The following is a 21,987-nucleotide window of genomic DNA, read 5'->3' as shown; positions in this document are numbered from 1 at the left end:
AGCATTCTTGCAACGGATGCATTTGAAGCTTGGCATGGGGTACTATGGTAATGTAGGAGGCCTTCATGCCGAGGAGGCCCATATGCCGAGGAGGCTCGTGACTGTTCTGACTGAGTTGTTTATTTGGTTAGAACAAGGGGATCAGTGCCTGAAAGAACTGAACCCTAGTAGTGTTTGGATAAGCTACGCTTACCTTGGAGTTGAGAATAGTCCTTGGGTGGGGTTGGATCTGAAGAAGTTGGAAGGAATGGTTTCTTACCTGTAACTCCAGTTCTCTCGTAGGGGTATTTCCATGATAGTCATAAGCACTGAATAGTTCCGCGCGCCTGCGGGGACCCCGGAGCACTGTTGTGTAGTATATTCTTAAGTGCAATCATCAGCTCCTTGACAAAAAAGGTCTGTGAAAAACACTTAAGAATAACAATGTGCAGCCTATGTGAACAACTACACAGACCAAATTGTTAGAAGAAAAAACAGTTGTAGTGTAAATTCACGTTTAAACCTCTATTTATTCTATAAATACATAAATAAATACATTCTCGTATTTTATTTACACCTCTCATGAGAATAAAACAATGTAGGGCAGTGTAGCCCATAGGCTGCCATTATACAGAATGAAAATAGAGCTGTGCCTTTAAGAAAGTAAAGTCTTCCTGTTTCCCATCATGCACAGCAAAAGGCAGTTGCCTCAGTTCTTTTTTGGAAGCTATTAACCTGACATGAAGAAAAACAAAACATTTGTTGGAGTACCAACCTCCATAATATTCATGTTCTATGTCAACTCCACCGGGGAGGAGGGAGGGTTGCTTATGACTATCATGGAAATACCCCTACGAGAGAACTGGAGTTACAGGTAAGAAACCATTCCTTCTCTCGTAGGGGATTTCCATGTATAGTCATAAGCACTGAATAGAGTAGCAAGCCCATCCCCATAACCGCGGTGGAGTAGATATAAGAATACTGAGAAAAACATGAATCATGCAAACAAATTCTTGAGCAAAGCCTGCCCAACCTGAGCATCTGCCCTAGCGTCTGTATCAAGGCAGTAATGCTTAGTAAAGGTATGGACCGACCTCCAAGTGGCAGCCTTGCATATTTCTGCCAAAGGGACATTTCTCATCAAGGCTACAGTAGCTGCTTTCCCTCTGGTAGAGTGGGCTTTTGGCCTACCACCAAGGGATTTGTTTGCTAACTGATAACATAACATTATACATGAAACAATCCACCTGGATAACGATTGTTTAGATGTGCCCAAACCTGTTCTGATTGGGCCATAGTTAATAAAAAGCTGTTGTGATTTTCGAAAGCTTTTTGTCCTGTCCAGGTAAAATTTCAAGACTCTCTTTACATCCAGAGAGTGCAGAGTTCTCTCAGCAGGGGTAGCTGGATTCTGAAAGAAAGTCGGTAATGAAATTGTTTGGTTCACATGGAAGTCGGAGACTACCTTAGGTAAAAATTTTGGATGAGTTCTCATTACCACTTTCGCAGAATGAAAAACCGTGTAGGGTTCCTGAGCGCAAAGGGCCTGGATTTCGCTGACCCTACGCGCTGAAGTGATTGCCACCAGAAAAGCAGCTTTCCATGTGAGATGCTGCAGCGATGCCTTATGTATCGGCTCGAATGGCGGCAGCATCAGACGTGATAAGACAACGTTCAGTTCCCATGGAGGAGAAGGCTTTCTAATGGGAGGAAAAACCTTCTTTAAACCTTCTAGGAAATCCTTAATAATCGGAATCCGAAAAAAGGAAGTTTGTGAAGGACTCTTTCTGTATGCCGTTATCGCCGCCAAGTGAACTTTTATTGACGACAGTTGTAAGCCCGATTTTGCCAAACTTAACAAGTATGGCAGGATAGATTGTTCCCCACAGGAAACCGGGTCAATGTTGTTGTGTAAACACCAAATGCAGAATCTCTTCCACTTGCTTGCATAGGCTGATCGTGTGGAAGGGCGCTTTGCTTCCTTCAGAATTTCCATACAGTCCTGAGGTAGGTTCAAGTGTCCATATTGCACTAGCTCAGGAGCCATGCTGCCAAACTCAACGATGAGGGGTTGGGATGAGATATCTGCCCTCTGAACTTCGTGAGAAGGTCCGGACGATATGGTAGCCTGATGTGTGGTTTGAGTGACCGGTGAAGAAGGTCTGGGAACCACCACTGGCGTGGCCACTCCGGAGCAATTAGGATCATTTTGGTCTGAACATTGGACAGCTTCTGGAGGACCGCCGGAATCAGGGGAAGCGGTGGAAAGGCGTAAAGAAATGCTCCTGACCAGCTTATCCACAGGGCATTCCCCAGTGTCCCTGGATGGTAATATCTGGAGGCGAAGTTTTGGCATTTTTTGTTTTCTGGGGTTGCGAATAGGTCTGTAGAGGGGGTACCCCAGAGTGCGAAAATGGAATGAACGACGTCGTCGTGTAGTACCCATTCGTGGTTCTCGTCCATTACCCGACTGAGGGCATCCGCTTGAACATTCTGGATGCCGGGCAGGTGAGTTGCCACTAGTGACAGGTTCCTGGCTAGAAGCCAATGCCAGATTGTCTGAGCCTCTCTGGATAAAATTCTGGACCTGGTGCCTCCTTGTTTGTTCACGTAGTACATAGTGGCCACGTTGTCTGTCTGGAGAAGGAGAGTTTCCGTTCTCAGAGAGGGAAGGAAGGCTTTGAGCGCAAGGTGGACTGCGCGAAGTTCCAGCAGGTTGATGTGATAGAGACTCTCTCTCTGTGACCACTCGCCTTGGACTCGAAGATGTTCCATGTGCGCCCCCCATCCGATCAGTGACGCATCTGTTACGATGGTTTGAGATGGAGGCCGTTGTTGGAACGGAATCCCCACCAAGGGATTGCTGGGTAAACACCACCACTTGAGGGATTGTAGGGTGTGAGGAGAAAGAAGGACTTTGTTCTCCCAATCGTCCCTCAGTTGACACCACTGATCCTCCAGATTTTCCTGCAATGGTCTCATATGGAGGCGAGCATTGGGAACCAGATGGATACAAGACGCCATCGAGCCCAGTAGAGAAGCTATTATTCTTGCAGTGGCTTGAGGTCTTTCCTGCAGTTGTTTGCACTTCTGGAGAATCGATAACCGTTGTTCCTCCGAAGGAAACACCTTTCCTAGCCTGGTATCTACAATGGCCCCTAAGTAATGCAACCTCTGAACAGGTGTTGCTGTAGATTTCAGAAGACCAAGTTTTTGCAGCAGTTGTAGAGTCCATTCGAAATGTTGCTGTGTCTCGAGACAACTGGAGGCCTTTATGAGCCAATCGTCTAGATAGGGGTAGACGAATATTCGCTGTTTCCTCAAGTGGGCGGCTACTACCGCCATGCATTTGGAAAAAGTTCTTGGCGCTGATTTTAGGCCGAAAGGTAGAACTGCAAATTGGTAATGGCGTTTTCCGACGGTGAACCTTAGGAATTTTCGATGTTTCTTGGTTACTGGGATATGAAAGTAAGCGTCGCAAAGATCTATCGCACATAGCCAGTCGCCCTGACGTAGATGTGGATAAATTTGGTGTAAGGCTAACATCCTGAATTTTTCTTTGCGAATCCATTTGTTTGCTGTCCTCAGATCTAAGATGGGACGAAACTCTTGTTTGTCTTTTTTCGGTACAAGGAAATATCTTGAATAAATCCCCTTCCCTTGTTGGCTGATGGGAACGGGTTCTAAGGCTCTTTTTTGCAATAGGATATTGACCTCTAACTGTAGAGCTTCGAGATGGCGGTTGGCTGTTTTGGGTGGAACAGATGGTGGAGAACTGGTGAATCTGAGAGCGTAACCATGTCTCACAATATTCAATACCCAGGCGTCTGTTGTGATGCGTAGCCACTCGTCCAGATGATTTGAGATACTTCCCCCTACCGGAGTGGATAACGGAGGAGGGGGAAGCAAAGATTCAGGGCTTAGACGTGGGAGCCTGTGGAGTTGCCTGAGTTTGAGGTGTTGAACGACCCCTTGTCGACCTTCGCTGAGTAGAGAAACCCCTTTGATACTGCTGTTGTTGCTGCTGCTGGGGGCGCGAAGACATCCAGTGTGGCGACTGATACCGGTGGGTGAAAAGTCGTCGTTGATATGGCCGGAAAACCTTTCTTTGTTCTTTCGGTCTTTCCATGCCTACCGCTTTCAAGGTATCTAGTTCAGCTTTCATTCTAGCCATCTCGTCATCGGCATGAGAACCGAACAAGGTGGAGCCCGAGAAAGGCAGGTTTTGTATTCTCTGCTGCGCTTCAGGTTTGAGTGATGTAAGTCTCAACCATGCATGCCTTCTGAGCGCTATCCCGTGTGCATAATTGTGTGCGGATAGCACCGAAGAGTCAGCTGCAGCACTTATAATTTGGTTAGACACCATGGCTCCCTCGCCCACGACCTCCAGGAAATCTTCCCTTTTATCCTTAGGAAGATGTTCCGCAAACTGCATTAGAGAGTCCCAGAGGGCACGGTCGTACCGCCCTAATAACGCAGTAGCGCTGGCTGCCTTCATCGTGACGGCTGCAGTAGAGCATACTTTTCGTCCTGCAGCATCTATCTTTCTGCTCTCTTTATCTGGAGGCGAAGAAGAAGATGGTGAGGTTGAATGCAGTTTCTTTGCCGCTACTATGACCACCGAATCAGGAACTGGGTCCGACCTCAAGAATAGAGGATCTTGTTCTGGTGGACGATATTTTTTAATAAGTCTGGAAGGAGCAGACTTTGTTGCGGCCGGTGCAAGGAAAATATCCATTGCTGGTTCAAGGAGACCTGGAACCAGTGGAAGCAAAGGTCTGGAAGATGTCCTGTGATGCAAGGTCTCGAAGATCACTGACGTCGATGGGGCAGGTACCGCCAGCGGGATGTTCAGCTTGGTTGCCCCTCGTACTAAGACCTCCTGGAACGTATTCACATCATCTATGGGGGACACTCTCGGGGACGGTGAGTCCGATAGGGTTGGAGAGTAGTCCCGTGTAGACGAAGAAGAACGCCTGTGATGTGAATGCTGAGATCTCTGTGAGTCATGACGGTGCCGAGAGGAAGAAGAGCGTCTAGAGGAATGTCCCGAACGTCTTACAGACCGCGTTGGAGTCCTCAAAACAGACTCTGAAGGCGGAGCCGGAAGAGGCGCCGTAGGTGTTACCGGCGTCTGTGGCAATGGTGATTGTCGAGGAGAGAGTTGTGGAGACGCTGGAAGGAGGATGAGTGAAGCCGAGGATTCTGAGGTTGTATAAACCCTCCTAGGTCTTTTTGATTGTCTCGACGTCGACACACTCCTCGACGTCGAAGTACGGTGACGGCGAGTGCCCTTCGCCGTCGATTCTTCTCGCCGTTGAGAATCTCTTGACGACGACCCTCGACGTCGCCGTGATGACGGTGAACGTCTACGACGTCGATCACTCCTCGACGTTGATCGATCTCGCCGTTTCGACGGCGAACCGGATTCAGATCTCCTCGACGTGGAACGTCCTCGCCGTGTCGACGGTGACCCAGATCTCGACGGCGAAAGTCCACGCCGTCTCGACGGCGAAATCGTCGTCGACGGCGAGCGATGTCTCTTTCTCGCCGGCGAACCACTCCTCGACGGCGAGCATGTTGGCGCCGTTCCTTGCCTCGACGTCGACGCCCTCGACGTCGTCGGAGACCTGTGCCGTTTTTGAGCCGGTCTGGTCGGAGTTATAGAGGAACCAGTGTGAGCCCTGGTAGAAGACTGACCTTCTCCTCGCTCTGTGGTAGAATGACCACTTTTCCTCCTGTCCTCTTTCGCCTGGAGTCGGATCTTCTCCCTGTCACGAAGGGTCCTTCAGGAGAAGGTTTTGCAGATGTCACACGACTCCGGTTTGTGGCTGGATGGAAGGCAAATTATGCAGACCCGATGTGGATCTGTTTTGGCCTTTTTTCTGCCACAAGAAGGACATTTGTCAAACAGTGAAGGCATTTCTGAAGTAGAAAAACCTCAAAATTCTGTCAGAATCTAACAGAAAAAAGCAGAAAATTATCACTCAATGTTAAAAACGTCGAGTGAAAATGAAATTCAAAAGATTTTAAATGAATTTCTGTCACAAAAGGATTTTGTGAGGTAGAGCTCAATGCTTCAGGGTCCTGTCAGAAAGGAGCCGGAAAAAAGAACTGAGGCAACTGCCTTTTGCTGTGCATGATGGGAAACAGGAAGACTTTACTTTCTTAAAGGCACAGCTCTATTTTCATTCTGTATAATGGCAGCCTATGGGCTACACTGCCCTACATTGTTTTATTCTCATGAGAGGTGTAAATAAAATATGAGAATGTATTTATTTATGTATTTATAGAATAAATAGAGGTTTAAACGTGAATTTACACTACAACTGTTTTTTCTTCTAACAATTTGGTCTGTGTAGTTGTTCACATAGGCTGCACATTGTTATTCTTAAGTGTTTTTCACAGACCTTTTTTGTCAAGGAGCTGATGATTGCACTTAAGAATATACTACACAACAGTGCTCCGGGGTCCCCGCAGGCGCGCGGAACTATTCAGTGCTTATGACTATACATGGAAATCCCCTACGAGAGAAGTGGGATTTTGTGGCGTGGATGGTAAACCCTAAACAATGAAGGTCTATTGTGACTTTAGGGTGTTCAAGGCACTGCTCGCAGGTGGCACTTATGATCAGCCAGTCGTCCAGATATGGGAAAACGGGGACCCCCAATCTGCGCTGGTGAACGGCCACCACCTCCAGGCCCTTAGTAAACACCAGAGGCGCAGTAGTGAACACAAAGGGGAGTACTTTGAATTGGTAATGCTTTCCGCTGTTCACAAACTTGAGATACTGAAGATGGGCCAGATGTATTGGTACGTGGAAATAGGCATCCTTCAGACTGAACGCGGCCATAACGTTGTATTGCTGAAGAAGGGGAATGACATCCTGAAGGGTGACTATATGCAAGTGCTCTCACAGGATGTATTTGCTTAGGACCCTAAGGTCCAGAAGAGGCCTGAGGTACCCGTCTTTTTTCTGTATCAAGAAGTACAATGAGCACACTCCTGTGGCTTGCTGAAGGCAGGGGATGGGTTCTATGGTCCTTTTGAGGAGCAACAATTTGGCTTCCTCCTTGAGTAGCTTTTGGTGTTCTAACGAGAGTCTGTGTTTAAGAGGTGGAATGGTAGGAGGTGTCAAAGTGAGCTCTAGACAATAACCATGCTGGATAATATACAACACCCACTGGTCTAAGGTGACAGTTTGTCATGTGGGAAAGAAGCCTTGTAGATCCCCCCCAACCGATGCTGTGAGGGTGGGTGGGGGTGATTAAGAAGGGCAAGTCAGTGTTTGGCGGTGGTTGTAGATCCTTTTGGGGAGCTACCTTTGCCTCTGCTTATGGAATTGTTGCCCCTGTAGGACCCTCTACAATAACCCCTGTGGGAGGATTGTGCAGCCTGAGTGCACTGATAGGATGTAAAGGCTTTACGCGAGGTAGTCTTTGAGTCTCCACAAAAAGGGGTGTGCTGAAAGGAGCTGCAACGAACGTGTGTTTGAAGTGCCCCCATCGCTTTGGGTGTTTCCGTATCTTTTTCTAATCTTCTTTAAGGTTTCGTCCATTTGTGGGTCAAAACTTCCGGCTTAAAGCCAAAGATACAGAGCCAAGAGTGTCTGCGAAAAAGGGAATTTAACCCTCTTGGCAGCAGTGTCTGCTGCATCTAGGGCACAGAGAATAGAGATGTTAGATATCAGCTTGCCTTAAGAAACTATGGGGGTCATTCTGACCCCGGCGGTCAAGGACCGCCAGGGCCGGGGTCGGCGGGAGCACCGCCAACAGGCTGGCGGTGCTCCGCAGGGCATTCTGACCGCGGCGGTACAGCCGCGGCCAGAAATGGAAAGTCGGCGGTGTACCGCCGACTTTCCGCTGCCCATGGGAATCCTCCATGGCGGCGCAGCTTGCTGCGCCGCCATGGGGATTCCGACCCCCTCACCGCCATCCTGTTCCTGGCGGTTTTGACCGCCAGGAAAAGGATGGCGGTGAGGGGTGTCGTGGGGCCCCTGCAGTGCCCATGCCAATGGCATAGGCACTGCAGGGGCCCCCGTAAGAGGGCCCCACTTTGAATTTCAGTGTCTGCTCAGCAGACACTGAAATTCGCGACGGGTGCTACTGCACCCGTCGCACACCTTCCACTCCGCCGGCTCCATTCGGAGCCAGCTTCCTCGTGGAAGGGTGTTTCCCACTGGGCTGGCGGGCGGCCTTTTGGCGGTCGCCCGCCAGCCCAGTGGGAAACCCAGAATGACCGCCGCGGTCTTTTGACCGTGGTACGGTCTTCTGGCGGTCCCAGCCAGGCCGGCGGCTACCACCGCCGGCCGGGGTCAGAATGACCCCCTATATCTTGTCTCCTTTTCCTATGCTACTCTGGGAGATCTTGGAGAAGTTCCTCTATATCGTCCCTGTGGGCACGATCATATCTTGGTACAAGGCTGACAGAATTAGCTATACACAAGTGGTTGGCTAATTGTGAGGCCACCCTTTCCCTGCCACATCTATGCGTTTGCTTTCCTTTTCTGGAGGCGGGGCATCCCAGCTAAGCCTAGGAGTTGGCTCGCTTATGGGCAGTAGTGACCACCAGAGTCGGGCGGGAGCTGACCGCAAATATAAATAGGGTCCAAAGGGGAGGCTTCATACTTTATACAATGACTTCCTGATAGGACTTGTAATCATCCAAAGTGGAGGTACAGGCAGGGTAAATGTCGGGGTCTGTGTCCACTGGTGGGTCTACATCATAGGAGTCCCAAGGGTCACCTTGCAGAGGAGTGTCAAATAAGTCATCCCCAATGCCCACCCGTGTCAGAGTATGGAGACCCCTGAGGTGTGATGTGAACATGGTCCCTTGAAGAAGCATGCAGGGAGGTAGAAAGCTGAAGAACAGGGTGAGGGGATGTTTTTGCCTGGGTAGCATTCTGGTAGCCTTATCTGCTGTCTTTCATTGTTTTGCCAGAACTGAAATGTCCAAGGCCTCCTCGATGGACAGCTGATGTTTGGAGAGTGAGCTGCAGGGCCCGAAGGCCGGCAAGGACGCAGCCCGTGTTGGGGATGAATAATCAGATGTTTTTGCTTCTCTTGCAGCTAATGGAGAATTGGTTTGACTGCACTTATGGTGGAATTGCTGGTCGACACAGAGGTCTTCGGTTACAAGGTTTGACACCGAGGTTCTGGTTGGCGCAGAGGCAGATGTAGTAGGTGCTGAGGGTCTGCTTAGTGCTGGTGTCCATGTAGCCGGTGCCAAAGCGGTCGGTTGCGAAAGCTTCTTCGGTGCTGAGCCAGAGCTGGGCGTGGCGTCCGCAAAGGGGTTTGTGGGTGCCAGTCGTGGCCCAAAGGCAGTTGTGGCCCAAAAGCCTGTCTCTGGTGCTCCAGAGTGGCCGAGTGCCCTTTGACAGAAGGCTGCTCGGGTTGAGGGCAGTGTAGAGGGGGACAGGCTACTGTATTCACAGACTGCTGGAAGGTCCTCGACCTTCAGGTCTCAGTCTGAACTTTCTTCAGGAGAGAAAGCCTCTTCATCTGCAGCTAACGGTTGTGGATGATGCTCCCCCTCAATATCCTTGGAAACGAAGAGATCTGGGGTGTCATTGCTGCCACTACGGGACATCTTGAGCCGACGAGTACAACAGTTGCAAAGAGTCTTCTTGGAGCAGTAAGCGTTACAGAGGTCCTTGTGCTCTGGCGGTAGGCAGAGATTGCAGACTTGATGGAGCTCAGTCAGAGGATATTTTGCGTGGCAACAAGGACAGTACCGGAATGGGCTCTGTTCCATCCCTGTTGAGGCATGGTGAAGAGATGCGATGAAGAGATGAGAGTAGGCCTCAAAGAGCGAGGCCCAGGATGGGCTGCGGTCAACCAGGACCCCACTCGAGGGAGGTAATAATCAACCATCAGTCTAAGACAGAAAGTAAAGGAGATGCATTTGAAATACAATACCAACGGATGGAAGGAACTGTGTGAACTGAAAAGAGCACCGCCACGGTATCGACCTGGGGCACAGGAGCACACGTCCAAACCAGACGGCCGAAAGAAAACAATCTAACAATGGAATCGATTATCATTATCACAGTACCTGGTGAATCAGAAGACTTCTTTGAAGAAAAACAACCTGCACACATCCAGATGCAACACTAGATGGTAGGCATATGCACAGAATGTGCATCTACAGCCACACATGCCTCCATCATATAGATCTGGCCTTCATCAACCTAGTCTTGGACTAGCTTTGGTTTTCCATGGGAGGGAATCAAAATAAATGGGCTTTGCAGGGTCTCCCCAGCTTTTCAACGTTGCTTGTGTGTCCTTTTGAAAGCTTCGAACTGACCACTCACTTAACAGAGTTTTCACCATGTCAGAGGCAGTAGTAAATGTAAAGTGGGGGAATAAGAGTAGGGGCTTTCCCTCCCATCTCTCCGAGGCATGACTGCTCTGACTAAACCCTGTGTGGTTCATTCTACAAAATAATCAGTGTCAGCTAATTTGTTGGCTACCAGGGCACAACCAAGCACTCAAAAGGCTTTTCTTGTGAAGCTGATCAACTGACCAATTATAACTGGTCTGGCACTGGAATTAAGGGAGGTTCTTTGTAAAAACTGTAAAGTGAATGAAAAAGCCTGACTGAAGTTGTAGCAAAGGTGGCATACTCAAATGGCCAGAAGAGACACAGCATGAGATGGAGAAACAATCCACAGACACCCCCACTGGAGCACTGAAATCTGGAAGCTGTGAATTGCACCTTCCTGAACAAGGAGACTCTTTTTTTTCTTTTTTTTTAAACTTTCTTTTTAGATTTTCGAAAAACAACAAACTGTAAATTATTGCCCATAGGTTCGAGAATAGACATCACTGCATGTTACACATCAACTTCAGAGGAGTAAGAGAACAAACAAGCTATTAGTCTAGTGTGACCATGAGAGTTTAGGGAGGACGGGAGCAACAGTTTGGTATGTGTTAGGCGCCCCGCCTCATGGTGGGTCATTACTGGCAGAGGTCAGAATACATAAACCTAAGGGAGGATCGGAGGTGGGGGGAATTCGTCGGAAGTGTCGGATTCCAGAGTAAGTAAATAATCTCGTAGTGGTTGCCATATGACCTTGGGCCTGGAGGCGTTGGTTTGTAGCAGAGCATAGTCTTCACTGATTTCGCCACAATGGATCATGCTCTTCAGCCAGGCAGAGTCTGTGGGAGGGTGTCGGCTGCCTCAATGGAGTGCCAGGCCTCGTTTGACAAGTAGTAATGCGATGGCAGTCAATCTATGGACGCTCTTGGGGATATCTTAAACGTAACCCAAAAGTGCTATCTGTGGGGTAGGATCAATCGTGACTCCTATTATGGCAGAGATTAGGGAGAATATTCTGGCCCAATAGAGCCCTATACGTGAGCATGTCCAAGTTAGTTGTGCAAAGTCAGCTTCAATAGCATGGCATTTAGAGCATTGAGTTGAGCGTGTGGAGTCGATTTGCGCCACGTCTTTGGGTGTAGTATAGGCCCGATGTAGGAAAGTGTAGCAGTATGTGATTGCAACTGATGGAGATGAGCTTAGTCTGAGGGCAGCAATAATATCAGATTTTGTCAGACAGCAGTTACCCCAAATCGCTTTCCCAAGCTTTCCTGGCCCACCTGGAGAGTTCGGGTCTCATGGCTACACAGATCCTGTAAAATCTGAGTCAACCTTCCTCCATTAAAGTCAGAGAAAATGAGGGTTAACCAGGGGGAAGTCTTCAGGCATTAAAGGATATGCAGCAAAACCGGAACACAAGCTATTGTGGAGGTGTTGAAGAACAAAATGAGGTGTTGAAGGACAAAGTAATCTATTAGGGCGGCGTCATGGCAACGAGTGATGTCAGCGTGTGAGTACATGGCTAGCTGGGAAGAGGTCACCCATGAAGTGTGCAAATCGTTGCACTGTAAAGTACGCTGAACTAGTTTCTCATGTGTAAGAGGGAGCCAAGAATTATTGTTCAGGGGTAGGGCTGGTGAATAGAGAATGCCTCCTCCCAACACACTGTGAACTTTCCACCAAGTCCAGCTGGTTGTTGAGAGGGTTTGTATGTCTGACGAGTCCATGGGGATGTCCTTCGGCAGTATGAAGGACAGCGGGAGGTCCTAGCTTGATCCCTCTCCTGCTTCAGATAGGGAACTTGGGCATCTGGGAGCAACCAGTGGAAGGCAAATTGGCATTGCGCAGTGAGATAATATAGTTGGGGGCCTGGAACTTTGAAGCCGCCACGTTCATAAGGGAGGATCAGTGTGTCCCATCGGATGCGAGGTTTGCATCCAGCCCATGAGTCATAGTAGATGGCTGCTCAGCGTGGTAAAGAAATGTTGTGTCAGTGGTATTGGAATATTGAGAAGTAGGTATAGGAAACACAGGAGGACGATCATTTCAATAAGCGCCACCCGCCCTGCCAGAGAGAGTGGAAGTTTGATCCAACACTCCACTTGTGAAGATAACTTATTGATGGCAGGACCATAGTTGAGTTGGATAATTATATCTTTCTCCTTATGTAAATGTATGCCTAAGTATTTGGTGGCGTCAGCACTCCATATAAAGGGGTTCTCTAAGGCAATCTGCTGTATGCAGCCAGGGAGCAGGAAGAGTCCTGATTAAGCCCAGTTTATCTGTAAACTGGAGACACCTACTGAATCGTAAAATTTCACGAATTAAAGGTGGGAGGTTATCAGCGGGTTGGTCGATGAAAAGTAATATGTTGTCAGCATACATGGGGAATGAAAGGGGCCCCGTGGATTAATTGGAGGCCATGATGCATGTGTTGCTGTTGAAGGTGGCGGAGCAGTGGGTCTATTGCGATGATAAAATGGAGAGGGGATAGAGGGCAGACCTGCCTGGTGCCTCTAGCCACAGGTTAAGGGCCTGCGAGTGAGCCAGTCACTCGCACTTGGGCCACTTGGTTAGAATAAAGAAGCATAATCAGTGAAATTAAGCCATGGGGGAAGCCCAGTTTGGCCAAGGTCTTCTCAGGAAAGGCCATTCCAAGAAGCTGAACGCCTCTTTGGCATCTAATAGGGCAACGGCAGCAGGGGTCCCAGGAGAGGTCCTGTTTACACCTGCAAATATCATGCAAAGGTTTAATGAGGTGGATGTGGTGGGGGGACAAAGCCTCTCTGAATGGGAGAGATAATTTGTTCCATTAGAAGAGACAGTCTACTGGCAAGGACTTTACCTAAAATGTTATTATCCAGGTTTAGAAGGGGCAGAGGGTGGTAGGAGAGTAAGGACAGCCTCTCGCAGTGTGGTTGGTAAAGTACCTGTTTAAAGAGACTCAGTGTAGATATCGAGGAGGTGCAGTGCTAATAGGTGTTTGTATGCTTCATAGAATGCACCAGTGATACCATCTAAGCCATGAGCTTTAGACACGTCGAGGGAGTCTATAGCCAGAATGACTTCTTTACGGGTGATGGGTTCACTGAGGAAGTGCTGTTGACCATCTGTGGTCCACACTATCACGATCTCTGCAAGGTAAGTCGCGATCTCAGAGGAATCGCTTGACGCATGGGAGGAGTATAGCTGTTCGTAACAGCAAAGGAGTTTGGACGCTCTGAGATTGCCTCCTCAGTGGGGGAATGTAACATAGTGATGTAGCTACTAAAATGATGGGGTGTAGCAGCCTTGCTAGGTTACGATCAGGGCGTCTTCCCTCTCAATACCGTCTGGCAGTGGCTAGGGAGACTGTCTTTTACCTCAGCCATGTAGTCTGCCTGAAGGTGAAAGCAGCTTGGATCTGTGCTCAGTGACTGGAGGGGAAGAAGTCTCCAGCGGCCACATGTAAGTACTGCTGAAATTTTCATTGACTGTTCATGTAGAATGAAGAAACAATAAGAAATGCAAATGTTATTTTGAAAAACTAACTTTGCAGTGACCGATCCAATTTTTGTTATTTTAGTCTTGTTTTAATCATACAGTACATTTTGGTTTTACTAAATTGGTCTGGGAGCTCTGCAGAGTAGTTTTGTTTATCCATATGTTGTGGTGGACTGCTAACCCTTAAAACACATTTTCTTAAGTGGCCTTCTGTCTCAATTCTGTGCTACTAAAGGTTAGGATGATGCTTTCTTATGCAGGGTTTGTTTGATTAGGAGCTAGATTTGCACCCTGTGGGATAATGTATCCGCTATACCACCTGAATTCCTATAAACATGTTTTATTTTCCATGGGGTCTTTATTTATATGGGGCCCACACTTTTAATGCTCTTTGAGAAATTGACACCCTGTTAATAAAGCAGCCCTAAAATGGTTTCCGTGGACAAAAGCATTTTGGTGGCCTGGTGGAAGGTGAATGGGCAGAGGGGCAATCCTCAAAGCCCTGAGTGAGTACAGCAGCAGACAAGGAAGGGTGTTGCAAATAAGGTTAAAGGTGCCTTGGCAGTGCCATTTGTCCCATTGGTGGAATTTTATGAACTGCTGCAGGTTTGGTCTCAGGTACACTGGCAAAGTGAAGTTTAGGTTCCACTACTGAAATAGCACTCAGTGCTACATGCTCCATCTGTCGTGCACAGAGTGCTGAGCCATGTGCAGGTCACACTGGTGAAAGAGAAGGGGTGCTGCGTGTTCAGTCTGAGAAGCAGCTGGCAGAGCTGTGTGGAGTTCTCCAATAATCATCTAAACGGAGAATACAGTACAAACGTCTCTAAGAGACGTGCATATACAATGCTAAAGAGCATTATTCACCAGACACTGTACATACCTATCAATTCTAGGACCACAAGAGACAATGGTACCCCTCCTCTAGTTACAATATGAGCACTGGGCACATGATGTACAGTTTTATGAAGTGTATGCACAGGAGACCTACATCCAAAGGGTACTGGTTTAGAGACTATCCAGTCATCTATGATGAAAGGTACAGGGTTATTACTCCTCTAAAGCGTGTAAGGTCTTATATAGAATAACTCAAATGCTAACCGTGTTTCAGAAGGTAAAGAAGCTCTAAACAGTGCAAAGATACCAGAGTACCTAATAATTTAAAGAAAACACAATCTGCAATTTAACTTAGATTAAAAAAAGGAATCTATGTCATTGGTATCAAATAGGTTACACAGCACAGGATAATTGAATTAAAATCTAGACAAAAGGTAGAAGGGTGAGAGAGCTAGAAAAGGAGATAAGTACTGGAAGGGAGCGTTGTCAACCTTTTAAAGCTTTTAGTTTTGCACTATAATGGCTTCTGTTTAGTTGGTTGATTTTATCTATAAACCATGGGGAATGGTAATGGGCTTGAACATGGCCTTTTCATATGCCAACACATTTATGTGTCATTTTCAAAAGGAACTGATTTTGAACAATTAATAGTAGGGACACTCAATATACTGATGACACTGGATTGACAAAATATTTAGTGTCTGGCTAAGTACTACAGAGGATTAGATGACTTTAATATGCAAGTGTTTAAAGCACACCTACCTCTCTATGCAGAACATGTGCACAAGTCATTGGGTGGACGTCCTTTGGCTGTACAATCTTCTGACACATCAGACAAAGCTTACAGTTGGGTGTAGGCTGCAGAATCAGACACAAAACATAAAAACAAGACAGGATATTGTATATGTGGGAGAACACAGACACCACTGTCCCTAAGCCAAGAAAAAAAAACACAAAGAGCCATGTAAACAAAACATAAATCAAATATTAGCACAATCCTCTCCTAAATATTAGCTGAGCAAGAATATTTTAAACATGGTGCTTACGCTGCCTGCAACTTTAATCAGACTTGCTTAATATTTTTCACAACCTTAAAGAACAGAGCGTTGTACCTATGTTGCGGGAAAATAAAACAGACTTCAAAAGCCCTATACATGAGCCAGGAAAAAAACAGACTTGGAACACTCGATGAAATCCAGGACAAAACGTCAGATCCTAAAAGCAGCACACAAGCCAGGAATAAAAATAAAATAAAATAACAATGCTTAAGTGTTGTGCTATATGCGGGGTGTACAAAAAAGACTTAGAGAATCATTGTGACCCTGGCGGTCCTGCACTGCCACGCCGGCGGAGGTGGTGGCCAGACCACCGACTGCGTGGCAGGGCAGGACCGCCAAATTATGACAACAGTAGTGAACTGGCTGTATTGCAGCCAGTTCACCACCTATACCGCCAGTGGGGTAGGACCATCTGGCTGAAGGTTGATCACCTTCCACCTGACAGTCCACCTAACACTGCCTGTGGTATTTCGAGCAGATTCCGTGGCAGCAGCCCCACCACAAAATCCCTGGTGGTAAGGATACTGGCGACAGGAATACTCATTCCTGTCAGCACTACAGGACTCCCCAACCCACCCCCCTCCATATAGGTGCCCCTCACCCCCTTCGATCCCTGTTCTGTACCCTCTGCCCCCATCCACGCACGCACACACCACACTTGCATACATGCACGCACACACCACACATACATACATACACTCACACATCTACAGTCATGCACACGACACTCCTTCCACACCTACATACACGCAGTCAGACAGACACTTGCGCACACACTCACACACCACCCCCACCATTCACCCCCACCCCCATTCACGCACACAACACTCAACACCCCCCACCGTCAATCGATCACCTTACCTGGTGGTTGCTGTGGTCGTCTGGGATGGAATGAGGTCCATGGAGCTTGCTCCGCTGCCAGCACCCCACCAACACTGGACCACCACGCCTTCTACAATGTAGTAATAATGCGGGCTGTGTTGTGGTGACGTGGCAGTGGCGACGAAGCAAGCTCCAATAGACCGCTGACATGGCTGCTGGTGACTTCCCCGCCAAATAGTGGCAGAGAGCTGCCAGCAGCCATAATATGGTGGTCTGAAGACTGCCAACACTGGTGGTCATGTGGCGTGGGTGAATTTGGCGGTCTGAGAAAAAGACCGCCGAAGTCATAATAAGGGCCTTAGTGTACTGAGCTATGGTTAGAAAGAAGGAAAACAAAGATAGTGTGCTACTCATACGTCTGCAGAAGAAAATAGGCTTACAGTGCTGTATATGAGCCAAAGAAAAATAGGTTAGATACGCTTTGAATGAAGAAAAACTGTCTGCAGGTGGATTTTATTTTCCAGGTTGTGGACAGAGTTCTGATTTGGTTTTGGTTTCCTAACTATGGTTCACCATCTCTATTGACCTCAGCAGAGTAATTGTAGGAGGCTGGCCTGGTTTGTAGTGGGTACCACAGGTTCATAGACCTCATATCAGGTCCTGTCCTCCCTTATATAGTCCCTTATATAGTCAGTGTCTAGAAACCAGGCTGTCTAGCTGTAGGCAGAGCAGCCAAGGCTGACCTAGGAGACATACAAAGCTCTTGCAATACCACTGTAGTCACACAGATGAAAGACAATACTCAGTGTTACCAAAAACAGATAAATAAACCGTCAGGAAATAGTACAAACATGAAAATCACAATAGATTGCAATGGGCCTAGTGGGAACACAAACCATATACTAAAATAGTAGAATGTGAAAATCTGTTTCCCACCTAGGCAACTGTAGTGTGTAGAGGGGCGCTGGGAGTGTAACAAAACACCAAAGCTAAGTAAAATACCCCACCCCGGAGCCCAGGAAAGCCGGAGTAAAACACAGCAAGTTTTCTAAAATGCACTAGAAGTTGTGATAGAAGACAGTGCAAGAACCAGAAGAGACTGCAAGACACAAACAATGGATTCCTGGACCTGAAGGCCTGTGGAAGAAGGGAACCAAGTCCAAGAAGCACTGAAGAGTCCAAGATGAATAGGAGCCCCCACTAACCCGGATGAAGGTGTAAAAGAAGAACCACCTGTGAGAAGACAAAGTCAATATTGCACCAAAGAAGATAGCTGAGGGTTCCTGGTTGGTGCAGAAGATGTCCCACGCCGGACGGATGAATGCAGTCTGGTTTTTGTCACGGGATTCCGCAAACAAGCCTTGGTAAACGCAAAGCTCGCAGTTTGCGGAAAATGGCGCTGCCTGGGCCCAGGAAGGACCAGGTCGACTCTACCCAGGAGGGGGAGGCAGAGAGGGAGACAGAGGGGGCTCTCAGCAACTCAGAGAGTCGTCAGAAGACCAGGCAGCGTGCACAGGAGTCCCACAGCATGGGGACAAAGAAGATGCAAATGGAGGCCCACCCAGCATGACACAAAGGATTCCCATGCCGCCGGAGAGCCACTCAGGAAGCTGGGCATCGCAGGATGGAGTGCTAGGGGCCTAAGCTGTGCTGTGCATGGAGAACTTCTTGGAAGGTCACACACAAGCCTTGGTAGCTGCAAGTCACAGTAGGAGGCTGGCCTGGCTTATAGTGGGTACCTTGTGGTACTTGCACCTTGTGCCAGGTCCAGTTATCCCTTATTAGTAGAATAGAGGGTTCTGGCAGCTTAGGCTGATAGAGGTAGTTATAGCAGAGCAGCTTAGACTGAACTAGGAGACATGGAAAGCTCCTACTATACCACATATCATATAGCACTAGATCACAAGAAAACACAATACTTATTTTAGTGACCATATGCCAAAAGTATCTCAGAGGATACCCTCGCCTTAGGAGGTAAGTAATATACACAAATTATATGTACACAAACCAAAAATCTGGTAAGTAACAGTAAGAAAAGTAGTGCAAACAATGTACAATCACAATAGGATGCAATAGGTAGAAATAGGTAGGTAGAAATAGGCCTAGGGGCAACACAAACCATATACTCCAAAAGTGGAATGCAAACCACGAATGGACCCCAGGCCTAGTGTAGGTTGTAGAGGGTCGCTGGGAGTGTCGAAAAACACTAAGGGTGTCCAAGATACCCCACCCCAAGACCCTGAAAAGTAGCAGTAAAGTTACCCTACTACCCCAGAAAGACAGTAAAGTCGAGATAGGGGATTCTGAAGGACAACAACTGCCAGCAAAACACTGAAGATGGATTCCTGGACCTGAGGACCTGTAAAGGAAGGGGAGCAAGTCTAAGAGTCACGCAAGTGTCCAGTGGGCGGAAGGAGCCCACTACACCCCGGATGAAGGTGCAAAAGGGCTGCCTCCGGGTGGAAGAAGCTGAAGATTCTGCAACAACGGAAGGTGCCAGAAACATCTCCTTTGGTCAGAAGATGTCCCACGGCATGCTGGAGGATGCAGAGTTGTTTCCACGCAGAAACACCACAAACAAGCCTTGCTAGCTGCAGGAGTCGCGGTTGAGGATTTTGGGTGCTGCTAAGGCCCAGGAAGGACCAGGAGGTCGCCCCTTGGAGGAGGAGACCGAGGGGGCGCTCAGCAACTCAGAGAGCCCCCGCAGAAGCAGGCAGCACCCGCAGAAGTACCGGACTAGGCACTTAGAAGACCTGAGAACAGCGGTCAACTCAGAGTCACAAAAGAGGGTCCCATGACGTCGGAGTCCAACTCAGCGAGTTGGGCAATGCAGGACGGAGTGCTGGGGACCTGGGCTAGGCTGTGCACAAAGGAAGTCTTGTAAAAGTGCACAGAAGCCCGAGCAGCTGCAGATCACGCAGTACACAGAATTACTGTCTGGTGTGGGGAGGCAAGGACTTACCTCCACCAAATTTGGACAGAATGGCAACTGGACTGTGGGAGACACTTGGACCCAGCTCCTGTGTTCCAGGGACCACACTCGTCAGGATGAGAGGGTACCCAGAGGACCAGTGATGCAGAAGTTTGGTGCCTGCATTAGCAGGGGGAAGATTCTGTCGACCCACAGGAGATTTCTTCTTGGCTTCCAGTGCAGGGTGAAGGCAGACAGCCCTCAGAGCATGCAGCACCAGGAAACAGTCGAGAAAGCCGGCAGGATGAGGCGCTACAATGTAGCTGGTAGTCGTCTTGCTACTTTGTTATGGTTTTGCAGGTGTCCTGGAGCAATCAGAAGTCGATCCTTGGCAGACGTCGAAGTGGGAAGTGCAGAGGAACTCTGGTGAGCTCTTGCATTCGTTATCTGAGGAAAAGCCCAGAGGAGAGACCCTAAATAGCCCACAGAGGGGGACTGGGCACTGAGAAAGGTAAGCACCTATCAGGAGGGGTCTCTGATGTCACCTGCTGGCACTGGCCGCTCTGCCATCCAAGATGGCAGAGGTCTGGGACACACTGGAAGAGCTCTGGGTACCTCCCCTGGGAGGTGCTGGTCAGGGGAGTGGTCACTCCCCTTTTGTAAAGAAATGGCTCCCTGTTGCAGTTACCCCCCACTTTTTTCCTGATACTGATGCTGACTTGACTGAGAAGTGTGCTGGGACCCTGCTAACCAGGCCCAAGCACCAGTGTTCTTTCACCTAAAATGTACCGTTGTCTCCACAACTGGCACAACCCTGGCACCCAGGTAAGTCCCTTGTAACTGGTACCCCTGGTACCAAGGGCCCTGATGCCAGGGAAGGTCTCTAAGGGCTGCAGCATGTCTTATGCCACCCTAGGGACCCCTCACTCAGCACAGACACACTGCTTGCCAGCTTGTGTGTGCTGGTGGGGAGAAAATGACTAAGTCGACATGGCACTCCCCTCAGGGTGCCATGCCAACCTCACACTGCCTGTGGCATAGGTAAGTCACCCCTCTAGCAGGCCTCACAGCCCTAAGGCAGGGTGCACTATACCACAGGTGAGGGCATAGGTGCATGAACACTATGCCCCTACAGTGTCTAAGCAAAACCTTAGACATTGTAAGTGCAGGGTAGCCATTAGAGTATATGGTCTGGGAGTCTGTCAAAAACGAACTCCACAGCTCCATAATGGCTACACTGAATACTGGGAAGTTTGGTATCAAACTTATCAGAATAATAAACCCACACTGATGCCAGTGTTGGATTTAATAAAAAATGCACACAGAGGGCATGCCCCCTGTATTTTACCCAATTGTTCAGTGCAGGACTGACTGGTCTGTGCCAGCCTGCTGCTGAGAGACGAGTTTCTGACCCCATGTGGTGAGGGCCTTTGTGCTCTCTGAGGACAGAAACAAAAGCCTGCTCTGGGTCGAGGTGCTTCACACCTCCCCCTGCAGGAACTGTAACACCTAGCAGTGAGCCTCAAAGGCTCAGGCTTCGTGTTACAAAACTTATTGGCCTGGAATTGTCTTTGAGTGTGTGTTCCTCATTTATTGCTTGTGTATGTACAACAAATGCTTAACACTACTCCTTTGATAAGCCTACTGCTCGAACACAATACCACAAAACAGAGCATTAGTATTATCTTTTTTTGCCACTATCTTACCTCTAAGGGGAACCCTTGGACTCTGTGCATACTGTTCCTTACTTTGAAATAGTGCATACAGAGCCAACTTCCTACACCTTTCCTTTGTCCAATTTCGTGGCAGAGCAGGGCTGGGGGATCCCTGAACCGGTGTAAACTGGCTTATGCAGAGAGGGCACCATCTGTGCCCATCAAAGCATTTCAAGCGGCTGGGGGAGGCTACTCCTCCCCAGCCCTTCACACCTATTTCCAAAGGGTGAGGGTGTAACACCCTATCTCAGATGAAATTCTTTGTTCTGCCTTCCTGGAACCAGGCTGCCCAGGCCCCAGGGGGACAGAAACCTGTCTGAGGGGTTGGCAGCAGCAGTAGCTGCAGTGGAGACCCCGGAAAGCAAGTTTGGCAGTACTCAGGTTCTGTGCTAGAGACCCGGGGATGCATGGAGTTGTCCCCCCAATACCAGAATGGTATTGGGGTGACAATTCCATGATCCTAGACATGTTACATGGCCATGTTCGGAGTTACCATGGTGACGCTACATATAGGTCTTGACCTATATGTAGTGCACGCATGTAACTGTGTCCCTGCACTCACAAAGCCCGGGGAATTTGCCCTGAACAATGTGGGGGCACCTTGGCTAGTGCCAGGGTGCCCACACACTAAGTAACTTGGCACCTAACCTTCACCAAGTGAGGGTTAGACATATAGGTGACTTATAAGTTACTTATGTGCAGTGAAAAATGGCTGTGAAATAATGTGGACGTTATTTCACTCAGGCTGCAGTGGCAGTCCTGTGTAAGAATTGTCTGAGCTCCCTATGGGTGCCAAAAGAAATGCTGCAGCCCATAGGGATCTCCTGGAACCCCAATACCCTGGGTACCTAGGTACCATATA

At 48.4% G+C, this 21,987-nt stretch overlaps 1 protein-coding gene across 5 annotated transcripts in view; it reads right to left on the bottom strand.

Annotated features, from left to right (window-relative positions):
* RNF214 (ring finger protein 214) overlaps positions 1-21,987 on the bottom strand; it is a 190,558-nt gene that overhangs the window by 6,024 nt on the left and 162,547 nt on the right. For all 5 annotated transcript variants that reach the window (XM_069224711.1, XM_069224709.1, XM_069224713.1 and 2 more), the window contains one exon: positions 15,382-15,477. In XM_069224711.1, the coding sequence (XP_069080812.1) occupies positions 15,382-15,477 (96 nt within the window). The remainder of the gene's footprint in view (positions 1-15,381; positions 15,478-21,987) is intronic.

This window comes from Pleurodeles waltl, chromosome 3_1 (assembly GCF_031143425.1).
Source record: "Pleurodeles waltl isolate 20211129_DDA chromosome 3_1, aPleWal1.hap1.20221129, whole genome shotgun sequence".
Classification (NCBI taxonomy): Eukaryota; Metazoa; Chordata; class Amphibia; order Caudata; family Salamandridae; genus Pleurodeles; species Pleurodeles waltl.
Note: the sequence above shows the minus strand (reverse complement) of the source record. Positions and strands in the feature narration are given on the sequence as shown.